General features: G+C 44.5%; 1 protein-coding gene and 1 long non-coding RNA gene across 4 annotated transcripts in view; one reads left to right on the top strand and one right to left on the bottom strand.

The window, feature by feature from the left end:
• The first annotated feature begins 6122 nt into the window (after nt 1–6122).
• Nucleotides 6123–20201, top strand: LOC106028685 (uncharacterized). Of its 2 annotated transcripts, none has more exons than XR_010043327.1 (2): nt 6123–6901; nt 14234–20201. It is a non-coding gene; the product is annotated as an uncharacterized LOC106028685 (long non-coding RNA). The 2 variants fall into 2 exon arrangements; XR_010043328.1 differs by having other exon boundaries at nt 6123–7666.
• Efcab2 (EF-hand calcium binding domain 2) overlaps nt 14432–21652 on the bottom strand; it is a 116283-nt gene continuing 109062 nt past the window's right edge. Inside the window, exons 5-7 of one of the 2 annotated variants that reach the window (XM_003474262.5) lie at nt 21401–21443; nt 20742–20808; nt 14432–14665 (exon numbers count right to left, since the gene is read on the bottom strand). In XM_003474262.5, coding sequence (XP_003474310.2) covers nt 14550–14665; nt 20742–20808; nt 21401–21443 — 226 coding nt within the window. In that variant the 3' untranslated portion in view covers nt 14432–14549. Of the gene's footprint in view, nt 15951–20741; nt 20809–21400; nt 21444–21652 lie in introns of both variants that reach the window. The other variant, XM_063236762.1, reaches the window with a different exon arrangement.

Raw genomic sequence — 21652 nt, 5'->3', positions numbered from 1 at the left:
CCACCCTGAGCTGTCCTGTCTCTGGGGCGGGGGCCCGTCTGTGAAGGGGGCCCCCTCTGGCCGTTTTTTGGCTCTCTAGCATCTTGTCTACAAATACGGTTGCCCTGAGTATCAAAGACCGACCTATACTCCTCAGCTTTGTGTGATCCCTTTTTGCATCGCCCACAAACATATGGTTTTTCATTCTTAGGACGAGGCCTAGCATCTGCATTGTTTGGGCAGTGACGTTTAATGTGTCCTGGCTCCCCGCAGGCAAAACACCCTTTAGCCTTACATTCCCCTTCTAACCCGCGAGGTCCCCTCTGCTGTATAGCCGCGGCCAGGAGAGCAGCCACTCCCGAGTTGGAGAGCGGCCCCCCTATCTCTCTGCATATCCTAATCCAGGCATTGAGGTCCTTGTTCTTATGAGGAGCTATCGCTGCCTTGCACTCCTTTGTACACTGTTTGAAAATCAGCTGCCTTACCAGCGGTCGAGCCACTCCCGGATCAGAAAATATCTTATCGGCAGCATCTTGCATTCGGGCCACAAAGTCAACAAATGGCTCTGTGGTACCCTGAATTATTTTTGAAAGACACAAGGAGGCTGTTCCAGCACCACTTACTTGCTTCCAGGCGCGGAGTCCTATGGCATTGATTTGCTCATAGACAGCGCCGGGGAACTGGGTCTGGTCATCAGCGTGCCGACCTTCTCCCATAAGCATTTTCTTGTTCCACCCCCGGTTTCCTCGATTGGCGTTTTTCTCAGCCTGCTCGGCAGAGAACTCTGCATACCAGGCTCGCCAATCTAGGTAACTGCCCGAGGGCAGACAGGCCTTTGCCAGCTGAATCCAGTCCGCGGGGGTGAGGGGCCCAGAAGACAGATTCTCCAGCATGGCAATGGTGTAAGGCGCAGTCGGCCCAAAGGTTGTAACTGCATTTTTAAGTTCTCTAATCTGCTTTATCTCAAAAGGCTCCCATACATTGCGTCCCTGGCCCATAGCTACTTGTACAGGAAATATCTCGTAGGGGCCACTATCTATCCCAGGTGGATGTACCTCATGAGACAAGCGTCCCCCCTGCCAAAGCCGCCTGTAAAAATACCGACCTGCCGGCGGCGGAGCATAAGACAGCGGCCGTGATTGGGCGGAAAATGGGGGCCCGTGCATCACTTCCTGTTCTGGCGAAGAGGAAGGGAGCTCCCGGGCGGCCGCCCCGCGGCGAGGGATCGCCTCCGGAAACGGCCCCCAAGGTGGGGCGGAAGGCTTCGCCTCCCTCTCGCGCCGGGGAGCGCTCAGGAGCTCTCTACTCCTCCGCAGACCAGGTTGAGCAGAGCGCAATTCGCGGGGCAACGCTGGAAAAGAACCCTGCGACTCCTTATTGAGCGACTTAGGCTCCTGACAGCTGGTCTCTTTGGCCTCCCTGCCATTCAACTTTCCCTCGTCCTCGGAGTCAGACGACTCCGAGGCTAGAGCCCCGTCCTCCTCCTTAGCATCCTTGTTCCCCTTAACAGACACCTCTCGGGAGCTCCCTGACTGGGCCTGTTCAGATACCCTGCGTACTTTTGTAAGCTCTTGAGAGCTTTCTCCACAGCCACCCTCGCTCTTAGTGCCGCTACCTAGCATGTTTCCCATTTTTTAATATGTTACTCACCGCGTGAGGCCCAAGGAATCCGCCACTTACGCGTGAGCCTGAGGGGAGTCTAAAAGCCCTGTAGGTGCGCGCCACCCAGAGCCCAGGCTTATCCCCAACTCACCTGTCTCGCAGCTCTGTACTGGAGCGTTGTCCACTTCCACGTCTCGGGGGTGATCAGTCCCCGTACGGGCCACCAAATGTCGATGTCCGCTCCCGGCCGGCAGGAAGGACACACGACACAGTCTGGTAGTGGACAACCTTTTTTTTTTATTTTTCTTCTCCGTACAGCCTGCCCTGGGTTTTCCCAGCTGAAGCCTCCTTTGGTCTGCTCCCCGCGGCTCCTTTTGTGCTTCAGCCTGCCCCAAAGCCTCTACCGGTCCGCTCTCCGCGGCTCCTTTTGGGCTTCTACTTTCGGGCTTCTATCTGGCTTTTTCTTCCGCCCAGGGGTGGCACCGGTATATATACGGGTACAGTGTCCAATCATGTTAAAGTAAGCAAGACAAGCTGATTGGCTAACATCATCAGTTGCCAGGCAAACTATATTGTTGAGCGGGTTGTTTACGCGGTAAGCAGGAAACTAACATATTTGATGAGAGGGGTAATCTACCTCAGGCCTCACTCTTTACTACAGGCCTCACGTCCGCCAAGTGAGGCGACCGGGCTCGGGGCTGCGGCTCCCAACAGCTGCCCTATGCAAACAACAGATGTTATCTAAAATTGAGTGCTAAAATAAATTGACAAAGGATTATAAATTCCTGCGAGACTTCTCTGTCCTCTGCAAAGGGATACAAAGGTCTTTCTCATTCCTTAGCAGATCAAGGATTTTTCATTTCCTTATCCACGCTCATAATCCCTTACTTTGTAAACTGTGCTTTCTACAAAAAGTCTGAAAAGTTTTGAGGGAGACACACAGCTTTTGCAAACTCCAACTGCACTGTGTTGCTGGTCCCAGGATAAAATAAATCAGTGCTGCTTTTTAAAAACATGTCTTGCCCCATTTTTGGACTCGAGGTTGTGGGGATAGGGGCTCATTTTTGGATTACAAGACAAACGTACCAAGTGAACAGGTTTATTGAGTTGAGGACATGGAAAGGAGCACACAACCCATGGAGGCTGGGCTGTCTCCTTTGACCAGATACAGAGAAGCAGAGGGTTCTATGATCTCTGATTGCAACGGCACATGAGGCGGATATTGATGATGTGTGAGGGACTGATTAGAATTCTCTGTGCATGCAAACAGGAAGGTAAGTTGCAATTAGGGCTGAAGAAGCAGCAGGAAGTGGTAAGCATTTCTGCTTTGGCCTTCCGCCACATTAGACCTCTGCCATAACTGTACAGTGATTTATACTAGGGCAAGAACTGTAGTAAAAACAAAGTATCAAGAAGTTCAAAAGTTGCATACTTCCACATATCTCTAAACATACAAACACAACTGTATAATAAAATTTTCAGAAAATGTTTCTAGTACTTACACACTAGCAAATAATCTTAAATGTGACCTTAAATAAAAAGTAAAGAACTGTAATAAGGACGATCCATGGTGAGAGGGCTAACATTTTCCAGATTAGCTGATGTGGATCTGAGGACAGCAAGACTTCCCACAGCTCTCAGGCCTGTTACAGCACTCCCCCGTGGACCAACAGACACTATGGACCAACAGACACTATGCTGTGTGCACAAGGAATTTCAAAATCAGAAGGAAGACACTGCCTTTTCTGTGAGGATAGACAAAGCATCTTCAAGAGGAAATGAAGAGCCAAACTCTACAGATATCATGACAGTAAAAGGTTATTCATGTGGTCTATATTAGTTGATTCACTTTCACAGCCTTAGAAAAATCCAAGTGTACTGTAAAGAAAGTGGGTTTTGCTGCATTTTTTTGTGAAAGACGACTTTCTGCAAACTGGGGTGGTGAGAGAAGAAAAAAGGGATGTACTTTTCCTTTATAATCACCTTCCCCTGTGGTTAGCAGGACAGTAGCTGTACATTTCTTGTCCCTGCTGGTCACGTGGCATTAAAAGTCCCACCCATGTACACTAGGTAGTCTCAACACAGTGCAGGTGAGTGCTTGACCAGGTGAGGGAAATCATGGGCTTCTCATCCTTTATGCCTCTGTTGCTCTTTCCCATGATCCCATTACCAAAAGAAGTTATAATCATCAGCATTTTGTCTTTGCTTTGATGGTATACATTTACTAGTGGATTCAGTATTCTGAGGAGGAAGCTGGGTCTTTACAAATTTGCACATGCAATTAGTTTTTATTAAGGGAAATAAAATCCTTGTTCCTGAGTCTCTGTGAGCTGGTGTGGTGCAGCATCCCTAGGTGGAAGTTTCTTCCCAGTAAGAAGTTTTCTTCCCTCCCTTTTTATGGTGAAGTCCATACTCAAGCCTAGCAAATGTCTATGGCTGTTGATGTCAACTCAACAAACTTAATAAAGATGGCAGGGTTCCCAAGGGGAAGCTGGCCACTGACACTTTCTCTTCCTTAATCACTGGGTAGTGTGACTCAGATTTGTCCTATAAACAAATCCCAAATCACAAAGCCTGAGGAGGAATTGTCTTATTTTGATAATCTCTGCAAAAGAAAAAACAATAGACTATTCCTTGATTTCAGTAAAGACTTTGGTCTTTCTAGAAGGCCTGACAGATGGAAAGGTCTCAAATATTTGGGGGATTCTCCCAGTACCTAGATCATGGTCCTTTAATGTTTCTGTTTCTGTCTTATGCACCTGAATATGCCCAGAAAAGTCAAAACTGGGTTCAGTTAAGGAACCACTCTATTGGAATTCAAGGTGGATTTCAGGCCAATCCATTCCTCAGTGTTTATTAAAACAGGATCAAATTTTAATAGTAACACAACTTCATTCTAATTTTAGACGTTAAGGAAGGCTTTACTCCACATTAAGCAGCAGACCAGGCACTGAGGGTGAAATATCAGGGGCTTAGGGTTGAAAAAGGAAATCAGGTGAAGACACAAACAGCTTAGCTACAAGATCACACCAGCTGTAATATGGCATCCATATCAAAAGTACAAGAAGACAGACAAGATGGCGTCTGTCTGGGTCAAGAGGAGGAAGGGCAGGCCACTGCTGGGCTGCGTTGGGAGGTATAGCACAGCCCATCTTAGTGGCTAATGCAAGACACAGGCTTTTGTGCTTCCCCAAGCTCCAATGTCCTTAGATGCAGAAACAGGATTAATAACTTCTCTTGGAGCCAAGTTCTATGCTGCTGACCGAGTTCAGTTAGTAAACTACATATATAACTGACCTTCCATGCTAACCTAAGAGAGGGCGCTGCAGAGAAAGAAATGCTCAAGCACAGGCCTGCAGACCATGGGAAGGAGCCCTGTGGAGGCAAGGGGAAAGGCTGCAGGGTAAAGGTCAGGCAGAGAGCAGACGGCAGGTTTGGCAGTGGGATCTGCAGCCATCAGTAAGCAGGGCAGCCGAGGGAGACACAGCGCTGATCCCTCGCTGAGCCCCAGCCTTGGGCCAGCCAGCCCAGCCCTCTTTGAGTACATCCCACCCCAAACCCCAGCCTCACTTTCTGAATAGCCAGCTCAACTCCTAAGGCCTGCGGTTGCACACGTTCCTGCCTCCAGGCCCTGAAGGAACAGAAAGGATTGCTCAGCCTTCCTACCTCTTTCCCGTCCCTGCTCCATAAAGAGTCAGAACAAAATAACCCAGGCCTGAGGTGGACAAGCTGGAGAGTCTATTCTACAGTGACCCCTCAGTCGACCACTGTTTCTGGGGACCAACCCCCAACACACACACACTCACACAAAGAATAAATCACCCACAAGGCATGCTTGTCTCATCATCTGCTTCCATAAATCCCACACTAACACACGTGCCATAACCACATCAACTCTGAAGACGCTTCTGGATTGGCCTGAACAGCCTGCCGGCCAGTGGTTACAAAAACCATAATAATCACCAAGGTAGGAGGTGCTGCATCCTGGGACCACCTTGAATTCCAATAGAGTGGAAGAACCACATCCCAAAGCACCAAGGCAGGTTCTCGGTGATGGATGTATGTGGTCCAAACTGGGCAAAAAAAAGGCGAAGGGGCAGGATAGGTTCTGCCACCCAGAAAGCCCAGAGGGATCTTCAGCTGCACGATGTTTAGATCTGAGAGTCGCTGGCTTGCAGGTGGCAGCTGGGGTCATGAGCTGGCCTGGCCACTGGGTGTGCAATCGAAGAAAGAGCAGTGGCCAGCACCCGGGGGCCATAGGTATTCAAGGGGCTTAGTGAGGGCCACCCATTTGACCTAAGCGGTCACTGTCTAAGGAAAAGAACCTTAGAGTGCATCTTTGAATCTAGTAAGTTTCTGCGAGCGGGCCCCAATAAAGTAAAGGAGGCGTCGTCGTCGGTGGCAGGCAGGTGGCAGGAGAGCCGCCTGCAGTCTCAGCAGGGTAAGAAAGGTCGGAAGTGAGGCACCCAGGTGGCCTCGCACAAGGCGGAGGCGCAGCTAGGAGCAGGGGTGATTTCTGTAAGATGGGGTAGACCTGGGGAGGACTGTGGCCGAGGGAAGCGGATGCCTGGGCAGAGGTGAGACAGCACAAAGTGTGGAGCTCAGGCAGAAGGAGCTCAGCCGTGGCGCAGACTCGGGGACCCAGGCCAGGGACCGCCGGGCCCAGGGCAGTCGGGCGGCCTAGGGACGCTGGAGCGCGGCCTGGGGCACAGAGCACCCGGAAGGTGGAGCGGGCGCGCCACGACCAGCAGAGGGCGGGCGGAGGCGACTGCGCCCGGCCGCGTCCGAAGAGGCCTGCGGGCCTAGAGAGCTCGGAGGTGCCCGGGCCCACAGCTCCCCAGGCTCCCCGCGGACAGAGGGACCGGGTCCCCGGGGCAGGCCAGAAGGCCAGGGAGGAGAGGGGCAGGCACTGGAAGAAGCGCCACAAACGCGCAGCAGCTGCTTAGTGTTCATCGGGGGAGCCAGGGTGCGCGTGCGGGCGCAGCCTCGTACCGGTGGGTCAGACAGCAGACGAGCCCCGGGCGCGGGGAATCCGGGTCCCTGAGAACGCGCCGCGCTTTCCCGCCTCTCGGCCCCGCCTCCCCCCTGCAGTGCGCAGGCGCGTCGGGCTGAGGCTGCCGCGCCGCCTTCCCGGCCGCCGTCGTCTCAGGGTGCGCTCTATCCCCTACCAGCGCTCCCCATCCTCGCCCCTCTCCACATTTTGCCTGCGGGACAATGGATCTCCAGTCTTCGTGTTCCACCTTTAGGGCTCTTAGTGACTGCTCCTGTCCTTGGCCCTGGGTCTGTGTCTGCACCACTCCACCTGGCCCGAGCCCTTGAGGTAGGCCACGTACTCGGATGGCATTCATCAGGGAGCTAGAGTACAAACTGTTTGGAAGTAATCCTGCCTCGCACAGCATATGAATTCTTAATACCCAGGAGAATTTCGAAATTACCTAGTTGATTCCATTCTTGCGGGTGTTAATGCAAATTTGTATCTGGTTTATGAGTCCAAATTCAACTCCTGTAATCCCAGCACTCGCTGCATAGTGAGACCCTGTCTCAAAAAGACAAAACAAAACCAAAAATACCCCACAAATTCAATGGCAATGAATGTATGTTGCCAGAATCAAACTGAAAATGAAAAAAGCAGAAATAACAAGTTTTTGCAAATCTAACTTGTGTTTTCTTATTGTTAAATATGTAATTTAAATAGATTATGTTACATTAAAATATATATGTATTAATTAACTAACATGTCTAGGGAAGAATTACATTCAAGATAAAGCTCTGTGTACTACTGCAGTATTAACTTAAAATATCACTTTCCTTACGTAATCCTATGATATTTTAAGTCTGTTTTATTAATCTGTAATAGACTCATTAAATTCCAAACATTTCACTTCTACACACATGAAAAACAGATTCCCTGCAACAGAAATAGCAGTGTAACTGCTAATGCAAACACTGTAAATTTCACCAGAAATTAATAAGGCAAAAAGAAAGTTACTGTGTATGCTTTGGTAGCCTGTAACCCACATAAGGACTTAAATTTCACCAAAGGGACGTGGATGAACAATATCAATACCCATCTGTGATATACAAGGTAATCAAAATGCATGTTCTTAAAAGAAATCAAAAGCGCTTATCTGAAAAGTTAAAAATCAAGAAAACTGCTTTACCTTTGTTCTACAAACTGTATTTCAAGTAGTCATTTGGGGGAAATCATCTTTCGTAGAGGAATTCCACTGTGTAGGAGAGACTTCTTTTTAAAGATCACCATTTGCAACTCCTAATCAAACATGTTTTCAGCAAGCATAAGGTGACAAGCTGATAAGCTCAGTGACTGGGTCAGGCTGGCAGTGACTTAGCTTGAGCAGTAGCTACCTCGATGTCCTGAGTCAGTCCCCAAATGTTTACCTTTCATGGTCATTTGTGTTTGGGAAAGAGCCAGAAGTTGCACAGTAATGCATTCAGTGAATAGGACGGGTGAGGACACAGCCCACTGTTTTACAAAGCCTGCTTTCCACGGGGAGGCTCTTAGCAGAAGTGGTGACTGTGTTTTTCATGATGCTTCGTAAAGACACTCGTGAAAGAGGGCTTCCAGAATGCTTCAGCAAGTGGAAAGAAAGGAGAAATGTGTTTGAAGGGCGAGGCAGTAGTTTGAGGGAGATTAATGATAACATGTGTTTTATTGTATTCAATTTTAAAACTTATTATGTTTTGTGATCATGCCTTGTACCTATTAACAATGAAGTTTTCTTAAGTTAGTTTCAGGCTTTGAGCAGGTAACCAGGGCTGGAATGGTACCATGACAGCTAGCAAGACATTTCAAACTAAGCATTTCAAACATAAAACAAACCTGAACATGTTTTAAACCTATATTTAAAGTCATATGACATTTGAACCCTGTTTCATTTCATGAACAGCAATAAGTGATTCAAAGTGTCTTTCAAGATTTCTTAGGAATAGCTGAAGATTTGGTAGAGAAAAACAGATTTGACATTTGGACCAGCCATGTATATAGCCGTCCCCTGAGCAAAGAAACAAGAGGCAACCTCAGATTTTGAATTGAAATTTTTTTGTGTATTGTTTCAGAAAAACTTCTCAATGATGAAATATTTTGTCCACAAGGTGAAGTCAGATTCATACTGCTTTAAAAGTACTATAATGGATCAGTAATAGAGGAGGAAGAAGAGGAGAAAAAAGATGAAGGAGGAGGAAAGGAAGAGGGGGAGGAGAAGAAGGAAGAGGAAGGAGAGATGAGAAAGAGAATAAGAAAGAAAACCTCCCTCTTAAACCCCCCTGATTTCACCTCGTAGACATGAACTTCAGATCTTACCTCTGCTGATGGCGCCATGACAGCCAGTCCCGCATCTCCCCAAACACATCCTGGCAAGCTCACTGTCCTCACCCCTAAGCTGGTTTCTTGTTAGCCACCTACTTTCCCACACTCTGTCTACACGTGGGCCAAAGAGCTAATCTCTGTCCCTGATTGTCCCTCCCTCTCTCCCTGGCTGGTTTTCTATAAATAATAATTGTGTTATACTTTACAGCTTTTAGAGAATTGTCACTTTTATGACCTCAGTCTTCACACCACCCCTATAAGTAAAGCAGGTGTTCTTTCCGCTTTCTACACTGAGGTGCGGAAACTCAAATGCCTGTGCCAATCACATGATCTGTTAAGTGACAGAGCCCACCTCCAAATCCTATGCTTTCCCAACATAATACCACCCAGGTGGTGACTCTGAAACACATGTGTGCCCGAGGATGTCTGCTGAAGATGTAGGTTGCTGGCCCCATTTCCAGAGATTCTAGTTTGGAGGTCTGGAATGGGACATGGGTGTCTGAATTTCTAATGGGTGACCACTCTCTCAGAAATAGTAGGGAAAAGCCACTCTGCCTGGCACAAGATGGGAACCCACATGACCACAAGACTGTTTATTTGAGCAATTATACAGTGACATTGATCTTACGAAGAATTACTTGTACAAACAAGGTAATTTCTTATATATGGAAACAGAAAAGGAATAGGGAGACAGGAAGGAAATAATCATGCCCTGAACTACCAGCTGTCCTCCCAATCAGCCTGTTATCTTGGCTGTCTGTCTCTCTCAGGCATTAAACCCTTGGGCATTTGATGCTTGCTTAGGGGACCAGACAGGATTCTTTGTCTTCTAGACAGAGGTGTGGAGCTGGTAAAGGCCTGGCTGAGGTGAGTCACAGGTAAAGCAGGATCAGCACACAAGAGTGTCAGACTCTCAGGCCTGAGTCACACAGCTTCCCCAGCCCCAAAGTGTGAGAACACAGCCTCTTTCCACAGAGCAGGCAAGGCCATTGGGCCAGACTCTTAGGATAAGCAAACCTTCTGCACAACAGCCTGAGCTCTTCTTGCCAGGAAAATGCCACTATGAATTTAATTGGATGCTCAGAACAAGGTAGGCAATTAAGAGATAAAATACACCACAAAATGGTTTGAGTATACAGAAAAGTATCCGGCCAGGGGCACAGCTCAGTGGTGGGGTGTGTGCTTAGTGTATGCCAGGCCTTGGTTTCAATCCCCAGCACAAAGACATAGAAGAGTTCCTTTTGCAAACAGGCAAAGGTTGCAAACCTGGCAACCGTGAAATAAAATGAGATCTGAATGGGAAACCTGTGCTGTATTGCGTAGTATTTAAAAAGAAATAGAGAATCGGTGCAAAGGCAAAAGATAGTTACACCCCTCTAACCCAGCTCTGTGATTACCAAGCGGAAAGGATACCCTTGAGACAGATGCAGAGCTTGACATCAGTTAGAACTTCTGAAAGGATTCCAGAGGTGGGACGGGGGAAGGGGACTTGATCCTGAAGCATCTCTGGTCTGCTGCCTTCTGGGTGTGGAGTACATGGGGGGGGGTACGCTAGCTCGGCTTGATTATGAAGAGGTTGGGGTTCACCCACTAGGCTGTGTGTCTTTGGCGTACCAGCATCATGCAAACAAGTCACTGCCTGTGTTCATGCACTGAGCACAGAGCAGGCTCTATGGCTCCACCTTAGTGCCAGCCTGCTGAGGGAGGCACCCTGTGTATACGGCAGCCATGAAGGATGTTCCACATCACTGCCACCCTCTGTCCCAGCTGCAGTGTGTCACCGTCACAAGGAGCCTGTCTCAGCTCTGAGGGCCCTGACACACGGTTGCTCGCTCAGGCTCATCTCTGGGCAATGATTTTAAAAGGCACGACTGAGTTTCTTCACTTGGATTTTTACCCCATGAAAATTCCAAGTGATCCCAGAAAAAAAATTTTTTTAATCTTGAGAAACTACTAAAGAAAGACATGTTTTCCATTACTGTCTCACTAAAACCTCCCAGGAGTGATCTTCACCTTGTTCTGATCTTGATCTCTATCTTGTGATGAGTGTAACAGGTACATGCAACTTATCTAGACTGGGTCACTTCTAAGAGCAAAAGGGAGATCTCGTCAGGACCATGTTGAGTCAGCCAGCACAGGCCGGGGTTGCCTGGGCAGATGGGAATGCATGGTTATTCAGTTAGGAAGAAAGGGGGAATGAAGTCACCCCCAGAGCACAGTCCTGGCTGACAAAACATAAACAACACGTGACATTTGTGCTGTGAACCACTGCCATCCGGAGGCATGTTATCACAGCATCCCCTGGAAAAGGCTGATCACACAGCCCTCTAGCTGTGTGAAATGGGACCCATCTCACTGGGTGGTCGAGGGGACTGAATGAGTCATACATAAAGCACTTAGCATAGGACCTAAACACAGCGAGCAGCTAATAAGTGTTAGCTAAGCTGTGAATTATAACAACATAGGAGAATAAGAGAAACACTCTAGGAACTCAACAGTGTCAAATTTCCAACAAAGCATATGATTGATACCTAGGAATGGAGAAAAGGCAAGTAGCCTTGCTCCCTCCGCACTGGCTGGTGCCCTTCTAGAACCCTGTGCCCTGACCCTCGGCCCTGCCTGTGGCCCACTCCTCATCAATCTTCTCTAACACCGCAACCCAAGGACCATCACTTCCAGTTTGTCTACTCTCTTGACCTTTGGTTCCTTCCATCCCTGTCACAAAACAAAATCTCAGCGTGACTCAGTACGACAATTTACCTTTTTGCTCCTGAGCTTGGATAACTAAGCAAAACCTTCCAGAGTTTCTGGAAACTCACAAGGGGCTTTCTCAACTCCATCTCCCATTTCCCACAAGAGATACATCAAACTCTCTCTTCAAGCTCTGTAACCCATATGTGAGCAGAAAGGAAGGGAGGGAAGGAAGGAGGAAGAGAGGGAAGGGACCATCAGGCAGGAACTATGTAAGCTGGTTCATCACTCCTAAGCCAATCTCTCTCTCACCCTGGAACACAGCTCCTCCGCTCTCTAGGTGGCTCTTGGCCTCTAGGACATGAACATGCCAGAGACACCCCATCTGCCAAAACTCCTCCCTCTGTGCTCAGCTGCTCTCCTCAGATCTAATCTTTACCCTTCCAATCTATTTTCCAGCCATATTTACCAGCAATACCCTTATTTTTTATGACCTTTAGAATAAACTATAAACTCTAAGCCTAGAACCTTAGCTCTACCCTTAACCCGATATCCTTTATGGTACTGCTCTGTCCATGACTCCAAGTTCATGTCTGACAGGGTCCCCCAAATCTACTAAATGCCAACCACAAAGGTTGACTTTCACTTCCCAGCCCACTGGGTATTCATGACACCACTGGGGTTTGGTCCCTGCTATTCCCCTGCTGACAAGCCCTGCGCCCTGATGCCCAGTTAGCAAACTACTAGGTCAAAAAGCTGCTACATTTTCAAGTCACGTGCCACCTACCCTGAGGAGCATCCTTTACCCCTGGCAGAGTCTGCTGCCTCTCCTATGCATTTCCATAGGACTCTGCTGAACCCGTTTTGCTGAATGACTTGAGTTCTCCCCTACTAAACTGTGATCCTCACAATTTAGAGACATATTCATCTTTCAACTCTGGTTCCTACCAAGTTACCTAATTATACTCAATATATGTTCTGTGAATGAACAGAGATAAACCTTTCTTTGAGTAGCATATCCCCGTCTTGGACTACATGTATATGAAGAAGAACCCCAGCGGTCTTACATTCTCACCTGTTTGCATGTGCAAACACACATGCAGTTGGTGTATTAGTCAGCTTTCCATTACTGTAACAAAATGCCTGAATTAACTAACTTAGAAAGAGGAAAGGTTTTATTTTGGCTTACAATTTTGGAGGTTTTAGGCCACTGTTGGTTTTGGACCTGCAGCAAGGCAGGAGCACACAGCAGAAAATGCTACTCACTTCATGGTACCCAAAAAGCAAAAAGAGAAAAGGGAATGAGTTTCCACTATCCCTTTTGCTGCACACCTCCAGGGACCTATGATCTCCTACTAACCCGGCTTTTTAGAAGTTCCACCACCTCCCAAAAGAGTCACTCTGGGCATCAATATTTTAACATATAGGCCTTTGGGGGACATTCAGTGTGTATTTGAGAACCATATGAAAGAATAGAGATAGAAGACCATTCATTTCCCCTTTAAGTCTGCCTGTATTTTTCCACTGTGACCCTTTGTACCAGGTAACTTTATTCGGTCCTTTTAAACAGCTGAACATCAAGTAATTTCTCAATATTCTTACTTTGTGTCATGGTTTGGATATGGTTTAATGGTGTACATGTGCCCACGTTCAAATTACTGGAGGCCTAGTCCTCACGGTGGCATCCCCTGGAGGTGGAGCCTTCAGGAGAGGGGACCATTGGGGGATCCTCAGGTTACTGGAATACTCTTCAGACAGCCCATGAGAGGGAGCTGTTGTGCAGGGAGCGGCCTGGCCCTCCTAACCTTCTGCTCCTGGTCAGCCTGGGCTGCTCACCCCACACACCATCTGCATGGGGACCTTGTATCAAGGGGAGGCCCTTGTTGAGCTTGCACAGCACTATTTAGACCTCAAATGCCTAAAACTGTGGGTGACATAAAACCTTTTCTTACAAAGTTAGTCCACCTTAGGCATTTTGTTATGGCAACAAATGAGCTGACACTCAATATTCAGGATATTTTTCCACACAGATTATTCTGAGTGGGTGAGAATTCTAAAGAGCAAGAGAGAAACTGTCAGTATCTGACACTATCAGTTTTCATTCAGTACATGTACCACCTCCCCACAAGGAATGTAAACATTCCGCACCATAAACTTATACTAATAAAATTTTTTTCATTCAGCATTTTCTCTAGATTCAATTATCTTAACTCCTTTAGCCATTCCATAAATAGTAACATGCTACAAAAGCAAATACAATCTTTACACTGTTAAATCTCAAATGAGATTTATAATTGTCACACAATTATTAATAGTTATTTCAAAAACCTTTCTTCCACATTCTGATTACTGATGTATTTATTTCTTAAAAAAGAAATTTTCATCTTATTGCTTCTCATTTCAATTTATGGTCATTCTGTTCCTCCCTAAGATCTTTCTATGTCAAGCCTTGGGTCATTATGAGTATTTTTAATTTTGTCAGGTGTTTTTTTAATTTTAAGGTAAGATGGACTTTATTGTAGAAAATAATCCATTTTAATATTAAAATGTTTTTAAATAATTACCAATTTATAATTCCATAAGACTGAATATACTAAATAAACTTTTGTCTTTAATTGTTATGATTGTCTTTAGAAAACAAAATATCTTGCCAAGTGTGGTGGTGCATGCCTGCAATTCCAGGATTCAGAAGGCTGAGGCAGAAATATCAAGAATTTGAAGCCAGCCTGGGTTATGTAGAAAGTTCAACGCAGACCAGGACTATAAAACAAGAACCTATTTCAAAAATAAATACAAAAACAATAGAAAACAAAATATCTTGAAATAGCTATGTCACAAGAAATTAAGTATCTTTAATGGATATTTAATTACATATGGAAATTACAAGCTACAGTATGAAATTAACAAGGACAAGCAGCTTTTCAAATTCTCCTGTAAGTCTTTAGAATATTCAGCTTTCATCTATCACCATTGTTGCTACGTAATCCTTGTAATGAATTAAATTTGATTCTGGATCAATTGCAGCTGACAGCATTTCTTCCATTTCCTCTTGAGAAAAAGGCTCACCTGGGAGAGACAAGACGGTAAATCCATCATTCACAGTAGTCTGACTTTGTCTTTCTTTTTTCACTAGCCAGCTTAATGGCCATGGGACTCCCTATCTCTTCCCGGTGCTGCAGGGCCAGCCCTCAGAAAGCATGCTGCTGGATACCTTGGCAGGCTGTGGGCTCACCTTCCCCTTATGCCTTATAGACCAAGCAACTGTGGAATCCATTACCAGAGTCACATCTCATAGACACAGGTTTTACTGATTTAAGTTAAAATGACTCAAGTTGCAAAGGATTGGCCTGAAGCCTCAGTCTTACAGGGATGTTGGTTATTATGTGTAGTCAGAGTATAAAGAGACATTCGATGTTTGCTCTGCAAAATTACTGAAGAGCAGATAAAAAGTCCTGAGACTGTAACAACTCTGTCTGGGAATATTTCCTAACCCGTCTGAGCCAGGTCAGTGATGCCCACTGACCCTAGCAAAAGATACAATTCATCAACCATTTCCAAAGTCCTCCTTTTAAGAGTTCAGTCCAAAGTTGAAGTAGCGGAGAAAACCTGTGGGTTTAATTGGATTCAAGTAACAGCTGAGAGCTGTCTTGGAAATGGGTTTCACCAAGAGGAAAAGCCAACTCAGGAAGAAAGTTGAAAAGAATAAGATGTTAGGACACAGTTCTGTCCTAACATTAAATACAGAACATGTAAATCACTGCCTTTGGCTCTGGAGGGAGAGTTTTACCCAAGCAGCTAAGTCACCAACGTCTGAGGTCTGCTTACTCCATGAGCCTAAGTCACCTACCACTACAAGCAGTGCTTCCCTGGTTGGGAGTCACTTACTAATACTGAAATTATTCAGTATGGATTTGATGACAGTGAAGGTAGTACCGTGAAACAAGAGAAATGTGCTCCAGAGTGCTTTGGAAATCATGCCTACATCCTCATGAAGGGAAGAAAGGCTGAATTGCTAAAAATGACAAATTCCTATTCATCTTTAAACCCGATGATGACACACAAAATCTACTGCTAAATGAACTCTAATGTAAGCTGTTAAAAGAATATTAAGTAACCAACATTCAGGGAGCAATATTGTGTGCCGGGCATTGATCTAAGCACGTCACATACACTGAGTTAATCAGTGTCCTAACACAGCTGAGAGGTAAGAACTTGTGTCACCGATGGTAGAGGAAACTGCGCAACTGGCCCCAGCAAAGGGGTGAGGGTTGCTGGATCTGAAGGGCAGGAGTCCAGCTCATCATCCACCAGCTAAACCACCACAGCCGCCACTTAGAACAACGCCCAGCTCCTGGTAAAGGAGAAACACAGTGTTTGATTTTAAGGGACGCCTGGGTTCCAATGCTGGCTCTAACTATCCTTAAGGTCTTGGCCAAGCTGCTTAACCAAGGCCAAGCTTGGTGCCTCAGTTTCCCCATCTATAAATGGATGTGACAATACTCTCTACCCATTGGATTGCTACAACCATTAAATGTGCAATTATTTGATTATCACTTAGAACTGCTTCTGACACATCGGCAGCAACATGTAAGTATTTATTTGGAAAATGCTTCTGAACTTTCTCCTACCACTAAACAATGCAATACAAATTCCTAGACGTGTAGATTTTTAATCTCGTAGGAATTAAATTCATTGTGACTTATGATATTTATCATATGACCTCCTGGGCACTTAGAGCATATATTCTCAAACTTATCAATATATTTGATTCTCTGTGAATATTGTAGAAAGTTGTACAAGTAACTTTATGTTATTAAGCTTAAAAGTACTTAAAAACAGTTTAGAAAATTGAGTATCTCCAGCTACCAGCTACGCAGATATTTTAGTAGGCTAGTCAGCTGTTATGAGAGTTAGATGGCAAGTCTTTTATACTTAATAATAACACCTTATATGTGTATAATACTTTGCATCTCATATATCACCATTAGCTCATATGGAAAAGATAGATAGATTAGAAGATCCAGAAATAACTGCAGACACACCTTGACAAAGGTGCCAAACACATTCACTGGAAGAAAAGTAGTCTCTTTAATAAAATAATGTTGGGAAAACTGGCTTCCCATATTCTGAAGATTAAAACTGGACCCATATCTTTCACCATGTACTAAGCTAAAATCAGAATAGATTAAAGATCTTACTATTAAAACAGAAACATTAAATCTGCTGGAAGATAGAATAGGTAAAACTCTTGAAGACATTGGTGTAGGCAAAGACTTTATGAGTAAAACCCAGATTGCACAGGACTTACTACAAGGAATCAACAACTGGGATCTCATCCTATTGAAAACCTTTTGCACTGCATGAGAAACCACCAACATAGTGAAGAGATAACCCACAGTATGGGAGAAAATGTTTGCCACCTGTTTCTCAGATAAAGGGTTACTATCGAGAACATAAAAAGAACTAAAAAAAAAAAAAAATCAGTCCTCCCAGATTTAAAGACCCAATCCAAAAATCTGCAACTGAGATGAACACACATTTCTCAGATGAAGAAGTACAAATAGCAAAAAATACGTGAAGAAATGTTCAGCAGCACTGGTCATTTGAGAGATGCAAATTAAAACAACACTGAGATTCCACCTTACACTAGAAAGAATGGCTAGTAATAAGAAATCAACCAATAACAAATGCTGGAGGGGCTGTGGGGGAAAAGGATCCCTTCTGCATTGTTGGTAGGAATGCAGAATGTTGCAACCACTGTGGAAATCACTATGGAGATTCCTCAAAAAGCTAGGACTAGAGGACCCATTTGACCCAGCTATTCCCCTTCTGGGATATCTTCCCAAAAGAATGAAAAACATCATACCACAGCCATGCATGTACACCCATGCTCATAGCAGCACAGTTTATAATAGCCAGATCTTGGAAACAATCTATATGCCTATCAACTGAGGAATGAATAAAAAAGATGTGGTATTTCTATACAATGGAATACTACTCAGCCATAAAGAGTGATAAACTGCACATTTTATAGGCAAATGGATACACCTTGAGAACACACTTATTAGTGAAATAAATATATCATGCATGTATAGAACATCATATTGTTTCATTAGTGTGAAAAGCTAAAAGAAAAAACATGTATTTTGTCCAGACAGAATGACTTCAGCCAGAGCAATGATTCAGGCCACACCTGTCTTTAACCCTCTGTGAACTGTTTTGAGGTGACTTTTGGACGTCTTGAGAAATTTTTGATGTGCTGTAAGGTTTGGGTTTTTGCATGTGGCTATCTAGTTGTTCAGTATATTTATTAAAGATACAATCCTTCTCCACTTAATTGCTTTTGCATCTTTTCTAGATATCAATGGTCTGTTACATGGGTATCTATCTTGGGACTTCATATTGTTACTCTAGAGGTCTATCTTGATATCAACACCATTTTGTCATGATTGGTGTAACTGTGATAAGTCATGGGATTGGGGAGGGTTAGAGTTTTAATTTTGTTCCTTTATCAAAGTTGCTTAGACTACTCTGAGTCTTTGTATTTTACAGAAATGTAAGAATCAAAATGTTCATTTTTATTAAAAATGATGTTGGCATTTTGATAAGGGATTGTGTTTTCTGATCTTTATTATTTTCCTCTTTCGTTTCTGGTCTTATTCTGTCTTTTATGTTTAATTTCTTAAGGAAAAATATGAGGTTATCCCATAACTTTTTTCTTTTCTAATAAATGTACTTGGTGTTAAAAAAAAGATACTATTAAATTGCCACATTTTATTTCCAAAACAAAGTTAGATGGCAGATCTTTTATATTTAATAACACCTTACATTTGTATAATACTTTATATCTCTCCTATGTCACCATCAAACATTAGCTCATATGGGAAAGGCACTGAATAATATTTGTTGAATGAAAAACCAAAGCACATATTTGAAATCAATTTTTTTTCTTTGCTTGGTTTGTTAAAATAACTAATCATTGACCCTTAAATACTTTAACTCTCTGTCAGCTTGCCTTTTGGAAATTCCTATGTCATACAGCACCTCCAAGTAAATCACACACTGGCACCGTGCACGGTTTCTGTATGCTGCGCGACCTCCTGGATTCCCTGCTGCAGCCGCCCGCGTTACCACAACGCCCACAATCCATCCGGGCTGTCGAGCCGGGCAATTATTTTTGACTCTGCCGCAGCACTGTCCGCTGCCCGCTGTTACTCCTCCTAACTCAGGGATCAGGGATCCTGCGGCCAGAGCCCCACTGTAGGATCCCTTCTTCCCCTGCACTGCCAGGCCAGGCCCTGAGGTGCCTGCAGGAGGCTGAGCTGGCCTCTGACTGCTCCCCGCAGCCTAACAAACCTGCGGGCACCTGAACAACTTTCCCACAATCGCTCCCGCGCCGTGTGACTCATCTCCTCACAGCCCTGTAATGCTCCATCGCCCAAGGACAGTCCCAGCTCCCGGGCCAGGCCTCCGCAGCCTGCTCCCAGAAAGCTATCTCGGTTAACACCCTCCTGCAGGCCAGCAAGACCACGAGCCCTGTGCATCCCACCCGCCACCTGTGTCCACGCCGCGGCACCCCTTGTGCGGCTCCCCAGCCCATTCTCCCCGCGTTTCCACAGCTGCCGGCTCCTCCACTCACAGCTAATTTGCCACAACAATCTGATGAGACCGACAGTGTGTGAGGGGACTGGGAGGCAGAAGATTTTACCCCTGCTCTCAACAACTCACCCAACAAATTCTACCTTCTTTAGTTTTGTTGGAACCTATTTTTTGTTAGATTTTCAAGCTGCTCCACCCTGCATTGATCTTCTGATATTTACTTTTCTACGGTCTTAAATTGTGATTTGTCTAATCAATTAGTTTTGTTCTCCCAATAAGATTGTAACATCCCTGGGAGAGGGAGCGATGTCATGTTGCTGCCCCAACACACAAAACAGGCACACGGCAGTCATTAAGCTGAACTCTTTTGGCCATTTTGACTACATTCGCGGTGCTAACGTAGTACTTCCTTTAATCCTTATGATTAAAAGGGGAACGCTTTGAAAGTGGTAACATTCCCACCACAGTTAATCCCTGGGATGACATAAACATGCCCTGGGAGCTCCTGGGTGGCTGCCACAATTGCTGTGTTGTTCTTACCCTCATTTCTTGTTCTTCTACCTAATGGTGGGTCTAGCAAAAATTGTCAAACCAGTTGTGCATGTAGATGTCTTATTCTGATCCTGTCTCAAGTGACTCAGAATCACCCAAGATTCAGTCTCCGAAGCAATGGATTGAGCAAAGAAGACACAACTCTTAACTGACTATAGGAGGGGAAGAGGGAGCCCATACAAGAATGGTTCCTCGAGGCTGTTCCCAGGCAAATGGATTTACATGCTGGCTGAAGTTGGGGAAAATCCTAATGGGAATCATGTTGACATATGTGTGTATGCATCAGTGTATGTTCAAAGAAAATATAAATGTTTCCATTAGCATAAAATATGAAATGTTGGTGCAAGTTCATATTCAGTTGAGGCTGTATTATTATTATCAAACTCTTTTGAAAGAAATTTTGCGTATACTCCAATTAAAATCTTTGATCTAATAAAGGCATTGATTTATAGATCATGCTTTTTAGGTGCTTTTGTTCTGGAAATACTCCATGAATGAAGTGGCTGCGTGTGTGTGTGTGTGTGTGTGTGTCTGTCTGTCTGTCTGTGTGTCTGTGTGTCTGTGTGTGTGGTACTGGGGATTGAACCAAGAGCCTTCAAACGCAACTACATCTCAACCTTTTTTTAAAAACATTTTTTTCTAGACAGGTTCTCACCTGTCCCCAGGTTAACCAGGCTGGGCTTGAACTTGGAATTCTGCCTTATCTTCCCAGGGCACTGTGACTACAGGCTTATACCTGGCAAACTACCACAATTTATAGAATTAATTATTAAACTTCTATCATACAAAAGCCTATAAGGCAATAATCTGTTTTCCCTTATCTTATTCTTTATCCTCTTAACTTCCAACTCTCAAATCAAAATGATAAGAATAATAGGTAACTCTTTTAACTAAAATTATTGATTTTAAAAGAATACCCTATAACTTTTTAAAAATTGTTGTAAAGAAACTATTAATCCCATCACTGTTATAAGTAATTAAGCACTCTTACCTTCTTCAGTCATATACTTGATCAATTCTTCCTTAGTAAGAAATCCACGTTTAGCCGAATCTAAAGTCTAGGGGGAGAAGCAGATATTACATATTTTGTTTGGTTAATAAATTTTACATAAAAAATTTTTTATATACTAAGTATGACTGAAAAACACCTGTTTAATATTTAAAACTTATTATAATTAAAGAGACACTGCCATTAATCTCCTTCAAAACAGTCCCATTTGTTTCAGACATTCTTGCCACTTTTTGAAGCGGTCTGGAAAACCTCTTTCCCGAGTTTCTAGCTGAGCTTTCTCGGCTGCCTCAGTGTGCTGAATCAGTTCGAATCATTCACCTTTCCTGGTCCTTTGGCTCTGAGGAAGAGCAGAGGTTACCCGGTGCCAGATCACCCTCGTGGATTTACAAGCCCGCCTTCCCACTGGACAGCACTTGGAGGCAGCACTCAGTGTATTTTTAATCATAACTCACAGACTCTCATGACAGGAGACCTCCAGAACTGCTTCAGGAAATGGCAAGAAGGATGGGATAAGTGAAACTGAGGACTTTTAGGAAGATTGAAGGGCATGTGTCTTTCACCACAATAAATGTTTAACTTAAGCATTTACCATAAGTTGATTATCCCTTGTGTCTATGAATAAGCTGGAGCATACACACCTCAAAAGCCTGAAGAAGGACATCATCTGGAATTGGTCTGTATCTATAATTATGCCATAAGAGAGTTAATGTCAGTGTTTGAGTCTCTGCATTATAAATGAACACTAAAAATTAAAGTTGCTAACATACTAGGGTAATGATGCTTCCCTCACTGAAATACTTTTAGATTTCTAAATATGAAAATCAATTGTACCTTACTCCCATGGAAATACTTAAAACATTGGCATATTTCCTCTTATCTATTAGCTTTTT

This window comes from Cavia porcellus, unplaced genomic scaffold (genome assembly GCF_034190915.1).
Source record: "Cavia porcellus strain 051 isolate PalLab524CR breed Dunkin Hartley unplaced genomic scaffold, mCavPor4.1 scaffold_26, whole genome shotgun sequence".
NCBI classification, from domain to species: Eukaryota; Metazoa; Chordata; class Mammalia; order Rodentia; family Caviidae; genus Cavia; species Cavia porcellus.
This window is presented reverse-complemented; position numbering and strand designations above follow the sequence as displayed.